At 43.1% G+C, this 12,157-nt stretch overlaps 1 protein-coding gene across 1 annotated transcript in view; it reads right to left on the bottom strand.

The window, feature by feature from the left end:
- Nucleotides 1-3,196, bottom strand: part of CHADL (chondroadherin like) — a 29,901-nt gene extending 26,705 nt beyond the window's left edge. Inside the window, exon 1 of the mRNA XM_018573088.1 lies at nucleotides 3,039-3,196. Within this exon, the coding sequence (XP_018428590.1) occupies nucleotides 3,039-3,188 (150 nt within the window). The 5' untranslated portion in view covers nucleotides 3,189-3,196. The remainder of the gene's footprint in view (nucleotides 1-3,038) is intronic.
- Nucleotides 3,197-12,157: the final 8,961 nt, after the last annotated feature.

Here is a 12,157-nt window from a genome sequence, read left to right as displayed (position 1 = left end):
CCCCCCCCCCGGTGATTTTTTTACGGATCCCCGCTGCCACAGACCCTACAAGCGGGGGGAAGCAGGGGGATCCTTGGATTCTCTCATCCCTCCCTGGGGTGGCTCCAGGGAGGGATGAGAGACTCCAGATGTCGGCGGCCGGCAGCAGCGGTGGCGGCGGGGGGCGCCCAGTATTTTTGGTAATAGCAGTCATCAGGGGCTTGTGAGCCGCTGATGACAGTTATTAATTTGAAGGGGACAGTCCGGGGAACAGTTCTACTATAAGCTCATGGTCGCTAAAGCAGAACTTTAAGGAACTAAAGCAGATTAAGTAGAACTGTAAATGCCAGGTCCGTACGGCATACTGAGCTGGCCAGCCGGGAACACTTTTGTTCCTCCGTATGCCGTACGTCCTTGGCAGCGAAAGGGTTAAGGAGCTCAAGCAAGATGCATCAATCATCATCAAGCCAGCTGACAAAGGGGGAGCGATTGTGATCATGGACTATACTAACTACAAACAAGGTATGTTACTTTTATTGAGTGATAATACCAGCTACAAGGTTGTCAAAAAGGATATTGCGTATAAGTCTGTACATAGACTTAAAAGCTTGGTCAACATAGGCATTACTAATGGGTGGATTGATGAGAAATTAGCAGGGTATTTGATTGAGGAAACCCTCGAGTACCAGTGATTTATGGTCATACTTAATTGTGTTCAGTAAACCTACTGACCGCAACACGATCTTGCACTACTGTAGCTCACACCCTAGACACCTGTTGGACAACTTACCTATCTCTCAATTTATGCGTGTATTGCGCATATGCTCAGACCGGGACATATGTAACACACAAATTAAAATGATGTATACCAAGTTCCAACAGAGGGGCTACCCAGATACTATACTGGATCACGCAATAACCAAAATGACCTCCCCAGCACAGAAGGACAAACCGTCTGATGGCAGACTCCCATTTATTCAGAAGTACAATAAAGCCTCTCACCTGGTGCGTAGGTCCACTGTAAATAACCTGAATATCCTCCAGGCAGACAAAAACCTGGTTACACAAATCAAAAAAGCACCGCTACAGGTTTAGCGCCGCAGCAGAAACCTGAGGGACCATCTGGTCCAGGCAGACCCCAGACCTAAGTATGCACGAGAACCCATCAAGATTTCACACCGCATGGGTTGTTACAAGTTCCACAATTGCAACGTATGCAGTGCACTAATTACTGGGGAAACATTCCCACACCCACACAGCGGCACGAGATACCATATTAGGGGCTACCTTAGTTGCATCACTGAGACATGCGTCTACTTACTTAAATGCCCATGTGGTCTCATTTATGTAGGTAAGACATTTGGACCATTCAAACGACGTTTCCAGAAACATCGGAGTGACATCAGGGGCGCCATTAACATAGTTTTGGAGGGTGGTACCCCTGACCTCAATAAATCCATGGCTGTACATTTTGCCAGCTCCGGTCACCAGACCCACGAATTACGTGGTATGGTCATTGAACATGTGTCTGCATCCCACAGGGGCGGCAATCGTGATAAATTCCTCCTTCAACGAGAGGCCTTTTGGATCTACACACTGGATACTGTCATACCCAGAGGCCTCAGCACAAACCTCACACTGACGTGTTTCTTACCTGATCGTTGAAACTGACGCTCCCCTGGGGTCTTTGTGTTCGTTCCCATAGGATTTTTTGTATATAGATTTCTTTTGATTTTTCCCACACATGTCTTTGCTACATGTTTCACTTACCCCTGGGTGGTCTCCAACCACAGCAGGGCATTTATCATTATATCGCTATTATCACTTCACTTATTTTTGCAACAGATCCCTATTCGCTGGCCCATCCTTCCCTTTGGTGTTTGAGACATGTACATCATGCCCATGTTACACATTACCGCAGTGACTATATGTTCAGGTTTTCTCCCACATACATATGCAGTTCATTCTTAGGCACGCATCACGACGTGCGCAACGCACGTTGTTTACACATAGTGATTTAATTGACACCCTTAGGCTTCCCTAGCTCAGACGCGACCAGTTAGCCTATTGGTTTTTTCCCTCCCTTGTTCGTATAGATCTCTGTGGTATACGAATGATCGTTATTTTCATTTATTTTTTGTTACCACTGCGTATCATGTCTCATCTTGCTTAAACCCTGTGTTTATGTCCCTTATAATATTGCTTCTTATAAACTGCTTGTTGTTATACCAATCGGGACGTGTATGCTCCACCAATATGATATGGTTGGGTCACATGGTGCCGGCTCTGTCAGTTGGGTCCCGCTGCAGCCACATTAACCAATGACGTGGCCGATTCCATGCTTCCTCTGACGTGTGCTGCACTGTTTCCTCGGGCCGTGGGTGTGGCTGAAGTCCACGTCATAGAGACGTGTGCAGCCTCCCCCGCCCTTTTTCTGGTGGGCGTATCTAGTGGCAGCATCTGGGAGCCTGACAGCGGCAAACCACTCCCTCCATCTGATCCTTTGACATCTGCAAACGGACGGCTTCCGTAGTATTTATGCCGTATCCCCACATTTCTTGGTGGCTGAGAGCAGCCTCATTAAGAATCCAGACCAGAGCTTAAAGGAGGAGCTGGTGTGGTGTATGCTGGAGGCACCTGAGGGCCAAGGCAGATGGGTTTGTGTACCTAACTAACTGAAACTGGTGAGATATGAGAATGTCTTTTTTTTCCTAGAAGACAAAATTACTTTGTTCCTATTGTGTTGCATTACCACCTGAAATTAAAATGGTGCAAACATTACAACTATGGAATTTATAATAAACCCGTCCTGGTAGAGAATGTGTATTTCGAGGTGTCATATTTGTCCGGTGGGTCAGCGCGTACCAAATGATCTCTAATGGATCTATTTTTTTATTAGACAGTACGTGGTATGTGGCGGAGATGGTCCTTACAGGGGGAACATGCTTTTTTGAGCAAAATTTATTAGCGGAGGCAAAGTTCTCCAATGCTGACACAGGAAGTTGCAATCTAGTAAATTCCATTTAATTCTATATTATATATAATATATGTTTACTCACCTGTGGTATAAAGGTAGGAATTTCAGACAAGTTTTTGTTAGTGCAGGTCACAAAATGTCTCAAGTTGTCACAAACACAGACTTGAGGGCAACGATCACAAACCGTTGGAATTGCAAAGGAAAGCACAAGCAAATAACAAATGACACGCATTGTTAAACAGAACCTAAAAACAAAATAAATAAACATAAATGAATGCTTTCATATAAGCAAACATACCAAAATTTGAAAATAAATTAAAGAGATAAAAAACAATATTTGTCAATAAAAATTAACTCTCTTTTTTCTCCAAAATAAGTTAACCTATCTTTTGTCCATTTAACAGCATGGGTGTTGTTAAGACCAGGCACCTGAGGCACACATCCCAAGTCTCCCATCCAGTGTCTAGCCACACCTCTGCAGAGTGTCACGCTCTTCTGTAATAATGCCATTAGTGGTGGGTAGAGTAATATCCCCCTCCCCCGACATGGTTTGCATAATTTAGGCACGCTGTGACCTCATAAGAGACGAAAGGCAGCGGCACAGGGGCTAAATACTAATGATTAGTATTGTGGAGTTTCCACTGCACACCAATGAAAGGGTCACTAACTGAGTTTCCACTACACACACCGATGTTATGAGCAGGCCCGGATTCCCCACAAGGCCACAGAGGCCCGGCCTCGGGCGGCAGGGCACAGAGGAGCGGCAGTGGGATGAAATCACCCGACGCCCGGAACACGCAGTTCCGGGCGCTAGGCGGTAAGTTGCGCCTTCTACATTTAGTCCTGCTTTGCACAAGCAGGGGTAAATGTACAGCAGGGAAGCCTATTGTACGTTTACAAGTGATCTCGGCGATGTCGCAGAGATCACTTGTAATAAGTTTGCAACCTGCCTGTTCTCCCCCCGCACCTACCTCTCTCCATGCTGGCTCCGTCCTTCCTCTGCCGCTGAGTTTCTCTCCTGTCCCGAGTCCCTGCCACTGATGCAGGGAGCAGAGCGGCAGGGTTAAAAGTAACCCTGCCGCTCCGTGTACACAGGAGCTGTGACAGGAGTTCCAGCACAGCACTGTGCTAGAACTCCTGTATTGGAGGTGACAGGGTCAATATAGAGAACCTGTCACCTCCAATTGCTATCACACAGGTGCTTGTTAGCTCCTGTGTGATAGCAATAAAGTTAAGTGGAAAAAAAACAATTTGATAAAAAAAATTAGATAAATAAAAATGTAAAAAAGAAATAATTAAATAAAAAAATAAAAAGGTGATTAACAAGTAAAAAAATAATAAGAAACAAATGATTAAGAAAATAATTATAAAAAATAAACAATAATACGATAAAAAAATATTAAAAATAAAAAAGTAAACGATAAGATAAATAAAAATGTAAAAAGTAAAAAAATAAATAAAAATAAAAAAAGTCATAAAAAAGTTTAAAAAAAAAATAATCATAAAAAAATCTAACCCTGCCGCCCTGCCATCTGGTTGCCATTCTCCATTGATGGGGGGGTTGATAGGGGGGGGCGCATTGCGGATCCTGGCCTTGGGGCAGCAGAGAGAGTAAATCCGGCCCTGGTTATGAGGGTTGTAAAATGCACCCGCCGCTAACCACCAATGTTGTAGAGGGTGAGGGTGTGCATTACCACGAAAATGCAATGGCTTTTAACTCTTAATACACCATTTTATTGTGACAAATAAATACATATGGACTGGTCCCTATGGCTTGGGCTCCACCACGCAGTAAGGAGCTGCCACATTATGATAATAATCATTTGATTTATTTGGAACCTCCACTGAGCTTGGAGTCCAGCACTCAACCACACAAATCAACAGTTTGTGTGGACACTCATCCCTGCCCAACTAACTTTAAAGGGACACTCACTACTGACCACTAACATAAGAGGTACTTTTTCATAACTGTTGAATTCTTCAAACCATTTTGTATATTTAATTGTACTTACTCGTGCAATCTATACACATTACATAGTACTGCCTACTGTACAGTTCTGAACGTTGCACTCTATAAGCTATATTGTTCATTAGATAGTCTTGTCCAAAGTATCTTAACAGTTGCTACGTAGCCCCCAGCAAATTTAACATTTTTAAAGTTAAAACCCAGCTCCAGCCAGGTTTTGTTTTTTGTCTTGTTTTGAATAGACTTAGGGAAAAAAAAAATTATTCAGTCAAAATTAATAACCCTGTTGAAGATTGTTAACCATTGTTACATCCAAAAATGTGTTTTGCTGTAGTTTGTCTCCCCACTGGAGAGATTTCCCATCATTTCTTGTTATAACAGGAAGTGAGGGTACATCTCCCCAATAAGAATGCAGACCACAATAAAAATCTAAAATGGGGTTTATACCTTTCCTGTACAAAACTAAAAAACATTTTGGCTGAAGTGGGACTTTAAAATTTAGACAAAGTGATAATTCTGTATCTATAGACTGTGTGCAGGAAAGCACATGTAATGGAAAGGATACATTTGAAAAAAATGGTCCTTAGTGCTCGAAGTTGATGCTTTTCATGTTGCTATTGGTGTTGTTCTCTCCCAAAGACAATCCCATCTTTCACCATTACATCCATTAGCACTCTACTCCCGTACTCTAAACTCCACAGAGATGAACTATCCTATTGGTGAAAAGGAACTCTTTGCAATAAAATCTGCACTGGAAAATTGGAGACACTTTCTTGAGGGTAGTAGCAACTTATCATAATCTACTCTTGACCATCAAAATTTACAGTATCTTAAGACTAACAAAACGTTATCTTCAAGACAAGTTAGATGGAGTTTCTTCTTCGACCGCTTTGATTTTGTTATTACCTGCCGACGAGGTTCTAAAAACGGTGAAGCAGATTCCTCTCACGGATCAACGAACCAATTAAACTAACCAGCGAACCCACTTCCATCATTGCTCAAGAAAAGATCATATCCACTACCATTAACCTAAACCAACAACTCAAACAGGCATTGCAATCTGATACAGCTATCTTATATTCGGGACTTATTGCTGATCATGAAGGATCTTTTACAAGGATTCTAAATTATACATACCTTCTCCAATGCAAGTACAAATTCTCAAATGAATGCATGATGCACCTCTCCCTGGTCACCCAGGGGTTAACAAGGCTTAGTGAAGCGATATTTCTGGTAGCCAAACATGTCTACAACTATCCAGAATTATGTAAGTACATGTGAGAAAGACCATATGGATTATTAACACATTGACCCATACCAAATAACCCATGGGAGGTTGTCTTCCTGGATTTCATAGTTGACCTTCCTCTTTCGAAAAACCAGAACACAATCTGGGTAGTTGTTGATTTACTGACAAAGATGGCACAATTTGTGCCCCTTAAAAAATTACCCAATTTTTGGAAACTGAAGAGGCATTCCTCTCAAAACAACATCAAAATGCCAAAACAAATTATCACGGACCACGGAACACAGTTCATATCTATGTTCTGGAAGGTCCTATGTCTCAAACTTCAAATCGACCATAGTCTTTCCAGTGCCTACAATCCCCAAACTAATGGCCAAACAGAGAGAGTGAACCAATGTCTGGAACAATTCATAAGATGTTACTGAACTTACCTCCAGGGTGATTGGGCCGATTTACTTCCTTTGGCAGAATTTTCCTATAATAATTCCATAAGTTCTTCTACTAACCAAACACCATTCTTCTCAAACATTGGGTTCCACCCAAATTCTTTTCCAACCACACACATCCATACCAACAATCCAGCTACTGATAAATACATGCTACGATTACAACAAACTACTGATTATCTTAAAACTAACATGCAAAAGGCTCAAGAGAAACAAAAACATTAACACGATATTAGAAGGAGGAGCACTTCACAATATTGCATAGGATACCTGGTATGGTTAGCCACAAAGAAGCCTTAACCTTAAAATCCTCTTAAAAAGCTCAGTAAACTATTTATTGGTCCATACCTGATACAACAGATCATCAATCAGTCTACTGTACGTCTCAGTTTACCTCCTGAATTGAGGATTCATCCTTCATTTCATATTTCCGTATTAAAACCTCATGGGAAAAACACTTTCTCAAATTGTGTACCACCTCATTCCCCTCCAGTCAATTTGAAGTGTAAAAAATGTTGGATTCCCGTAGCATTTGGAATAAGTTACAGTACCTAATACGATGGAAATCCTATGGTCCCCAAGAGGATTCATGGGAAGACTCAACAACTGTACATGCTCCTAAACTGGTTAAGTAATTTCATCTTAGGTACCCCCAACATCCTTCACCACTCAGGAATCCCAGAGTGGGACATTTGAGAGGGGGGTACTGTAATAGACTTACCTCGTAGCGTTCTGTCTACAGCGTTCAGCGATGCCCACTCCCGCGGCATCACGCTGCTCCTACCTTCACAGCCAGCTGTCAGATTTAAACCGCAGGTTTAGAATTGCTCGGCATCTTGTTGTTGAAGACGCTGAGCAATCTCCCGCACTGCGATCCTCCATCTTCTGATCTAACAATCTACCCTGGATGCTTCTGCCACAGACCAGCTCACTCCTGGAAACTCACATGGGATGTTACTTGCAGCAGTCAACATTTGTTACTGATTGATTCCTGTCTTGCTGGCGAGTTCATGAAGTGTGGGAAGGGATTCCAGCCTCCTGTTCATTAGGACACATGCACACCTTTCCTCCCTATCCTGGAATACCTAGTGTGTGGTATTAACCCACGCTCATCAGATCTTGTGAATCATCTAACCTGCTAACCGCAAGTATACCTGTTACGTACCGTGGTGCGAGCCTGAAGTATCTAGGAGGACCTCCCTTGCGGTTCCGTCTGTGGACCCCTGAGGGTGCAACAGGGGGTCACAGGCAAGAGCAGCACGGGTGCCGGTATGGAATCCTGGGTGCCAGCGGAGAATGGTGTTTCACTGAGAGATTCCCTGGAGGGTCAGGAACAAGCCAGGTCAGGAGCCAGAGAGGTAATGATAACAGCCTTAACAGAATCCAGAGAATGGTCAGGGACAAGCCAGGTCAGAAGCCAGAGAGGTAATAATAACAGCATAAACAGAATCCAGAGAATGGTCAGGGACAAGCCAGGTCAGGAGCCAGAGAGGTAATAATAACAGCATAAACAGGATCCAGAGAATGGTCAGGGACAAGCCAGGTCAACACTTAGATTAGGAAACAGGAACAGAGCAAACAGACTACAATACAGGCTGAAGAGCACTTAGCACTGACTGAGACTGCTGAGTCAGCTTATATAGCCCCAGTGACATCACTGGGCGGCGTCATGACACACAGGGGCGTGTTCCACCGTCCCGTTGCGTCACAGGTTGGCGTGCCCTGCCGGGCCGCTGCGTCATTGGGAAACGTGTCCCCGCTGCAGCAGCGCGAGTCGGGACCAGGATGCGGCCTGAGACCCCACATAAGGGGGTTCTTCACAGTAAGATCAGTTAGGGTCTGGAACTCACTGCCACAGACAGTGATTTCAGCAAAGAATGTGGAATTGTTCAAGAAACTTTTGGACGATTTCTTAAGGGACCGTAATATACAGGGGTACAGGTACTCCTAGAATGAGATCCTAATAGGTTGGACTTGATGGACTAATGTCTTTATTCAACCTCAAATACTATGTAACTATGTAACTATGTAATACCCTTCCTATACTGCATCTCTGGACTACAAATCCCAGACGTAAAGCTTATCCCAAGGATGAGCCCAGGTGTAAAGCTTGGCAAAACTTTAATTTCTATTTTGTTGTCTGTTCTTGCAGTAAAGCCCAAGGAAACGGACCCAGTAGCATTTAAAAGCATTTTAGTTGGCGAAAATGCTGCATATAAAAACTTAGAAACAGGAAAATACAAACATGACATACAGGCTGCTATCCTTTGAGGGTAACCATACTGCTGATGCGGCCCCCGATGAATTTGAGTTTGCCACCCCTGATCTAGTACATGTAGTGCTTTCTAAGAGAGGAAACACTAAAATAGTACTTAGCTTTAAGCTGCAGATTCCTTAAATTCCGTAATAAACAGGACTTCTTGGCACTTAGGCGTTCGCAAGAAATGGCTTCTCGTTGCAGTCTCTGGTGGCTAAGTCTTTTGTTTTAGAGTCCGGTCCTCCCTTGGTCAGAGTAAACCCTTCGTGACCTGGTCTTTAAGTCCTCTCGTGAAACCCTTCGAAGTCCTCCTGAACCTTTGTGCTACTGGCTTTTATTGAGAGAAAATGGCCTCCCACTTGTGGGTGTTGCCCCTTAAAACGTTTATAACAGTGAAATACTGTGCATTTCACTTTCCCACCTCTAGGTGGCAGCGTTGTATCATAAATTGCCATCAGTAGTCAAGGTTGACTCAATCTTGACCAACTTAGGTGTGATTGTTTACACAATGCTTCCCGATAACACCATCCCATTATGATATGAATAATGGGGAAACAATACAGGACAGCCACACCATCGTCAAAAAACTGTTTGGTCTGTTTAGAAGGCACCGTCCATTGTGAGAAACCAGCTCTCTGTCAATAAACAAACAGAACCTATGTCTCTTTTGCAAATCTGTGTGTGTCTGAATCATCCATTAAAATTCTCAAATATATACACTGAGTGGCCAGTTTATTACGAACACCTGATGTTTGTAGGCAAATTAGCTATAATTTTGCGCTGAAGTTGCTAGAGGGCCAGACCATTATAAATAGGGAAGCAGGTTGTTTACCACGACAGTAGAAGTGATTTTTTTCTGAAGATATGGGTAAACAACGCGATTTAACAGCCTTTGAACGTGGGATGATTGTTGGCGCGGAGCCATAGAGCGAGTATCAGCAAAACAGCAGCATTCGTTAAATGTTCAAGAGCAGCTGTTGTTAAAGTGTTTAAAGACTGGACTGTCAGCCGAAAATCTGGGTCTGAACGTGCGAATTGTGGCCGTCAGCGACTAGTCAATGTTAGGGCAGAACGGAGAGTGGCATGACTGGTACAAGACAACAGGAGGGCAACAGTGCAGTGTCAGATTCCTCGCATCACCTTTCAACATCTCGTGGAGTCACGAGGCGGCCCAACGAAGTCATCTCGTGGAGTCATCTCATGGCCCAACGAAGTACTGATGGGGTGGTCATAATAATCTGGCCACTCAATGTATATCACAACACAACGCACTAGCAGGTTGTATGACTGAATATCACCCCAGTGCCAGTATATGGACAATACCTTGTTGTCAATGTTACATCAGTTTGTAGAAGTATACCCAGTGGGGTCACAACGCATTCTCCAATGAGTATTTGGCATGCGCAATAAGCCAGTGTGACGTGCTACAACTCTGTCTCCCATATATTGAACTGAACTAATTTACCTTGTACAACTGCCAAGCCTTTATTTGAATCTAATGGTGCAATCACTTCTACAGTTGAGATCCATATCAGGTAATTATAATATTTGCTTTTCAGCGTTACAGTCTGTGAGACTCTCACTTGTGGCAGAGGAATTAAGGCATATGTTGTGGGTGCAAGGACTGTGGCATAGGTATGCATATGTATGCAGTGTATATTGTGAGTAGGCTCAGGGATTATTTATTCATGCCTCATTCTGCTGCTGTTTCTGTTTGGTATTGTTGGAGATGCAACAGCATACTGATTGTGTTGCTGACTGTAACTATGTATTTTGAGCACTAGATGGCTCTGTGGTGCAGTGTTGGTCTCTATGCTTATGTATACTTGTCTATGATACACAGGAATTCTCTATATGTTTCCTTCTACTATGCTCTATAATGCTGTATTCCTGTATTCAGATGTAATGTCCTTATAGGCAAGTTAAACTTAATTCAACATTCCTCAAGATCTCAGTGCTTCATCTAAACACATAACCAACAGGTATGACCTGGCCAGTGGTGTATTTAGGTTTTGTGCTGCCCTAGGCAAGACTAAACTCGGGCGCCCCCAATCTAAGTTTGCCCCGCCCCTTCCGGTTTAGGACATTATGCGTAACCTGTCAGACGCTGAATACAGTGCGCATGCTGTTTCCAACCTCTGACAGGTTGTGCTATTAGCTGGATACAGCGAGCGCCTGTTTAAACAGCCAGCATCAGAGAGAGGAGGTTGAGCTCATTGGTGGATTTGGGTATTATTTATTTTTCTGATAATGGCAGATGTTCCTTTCACATAGAATCTGGGCTCACATAGTAAAAAAATGATCCCCAGATGCAATCCAAATTGCAAGTACAGTAGATACTAACAGCATTCCAAATTGGTGTGTGTACATCACACTACCTCTTGGACAGCAATGCCTAGGTAGACCTCTCAAGCAAGAAAGTCTGTATACACTGGGGTAGAAGGGGAAATCCTCTGCACACCTTGCAGCAATCAAGGCCTATGAAGACAATGGTGCTTGTAGTGATGAACACAATTGGCACCCTGCAGACACAATATAGGAAAAGGAATCACCAGCACTCAGTAGAATAATCCAACATGTCCATTTATTGGACATAGACGTCACGCAATCATAAGAGCCTGGGGGAATTTATCATAGCAATTGCGAGTGTTTGAACTTGCACGGAATATATTTGATACACTTTGCTGCAGATTTATGATGCTAGTGTTATGTTGTTCATAAATGAGGTGTAATAGATTCCAGGAAAGAAGACTTGTAACTCCAGGCAAAAAGCTTAACTGTCACTTCTTGAAGTGGTCATGGGGATTTCTTAAGTTGTGATTGTTTTGTTAGGTGATGCTCCAGTTTCAGGCAGCCCCAGAACAAGTGCAGATGAAAACAGGTGCAAGACATGTGCAATTAAAAAAGTAGTGCAAGCTCTGGTGAAAACAGGTGCAGTTTAGGAGTTTAGTGTTTTAGGACAGAATATCTTTATAGTGTATACACTTTTTTTTATTAGTTATGGATAGGGTTTGTAAAGGGTTAAAACCCTTGCTAGTTCCTTTTTAGTTAAAAAGAGATTCCTTCACCTTCTTACCCAGAAATGCAACAGGGAGTATGAGATAACCTCAACAAAGTGAGAGGAATTCCCTTGTTAGACAGTTGTCACTGGAACAGTTGCCAAAACTGAAAACATTTCCTTCCCGTCTTCTTCCGGTGACAAATGTAAATTTTCGGATTTCCCTTTACTTTCCGTCTCTGTGACAGTTCACTAGGGCAAATAGAGAGGGTGAATCTCCCGAATGGG

Source organism: Nanorana parkeri, unplaced genomic scaffold, assembly GCF_000935625.1.
Source record: "Nanorana parkeri isolate BGI_ZX_2015 unplaced genomic scaffold, ASM93562v1 scaffold2230, whole genome shotgun sequence".
In the NCBI taxonomy this organism is placed as follows: Eukaryota; Metazoa; Chordata; class Amphibia; order Anura; family Dicroglossidae; genus Nanorana; species Nanorana parkeri.
The sequence above is the reverse complement of the archived record's forward strand: the minus strand, read 5'-3'. Positions and strand labels throughout refer to the sequence as shown.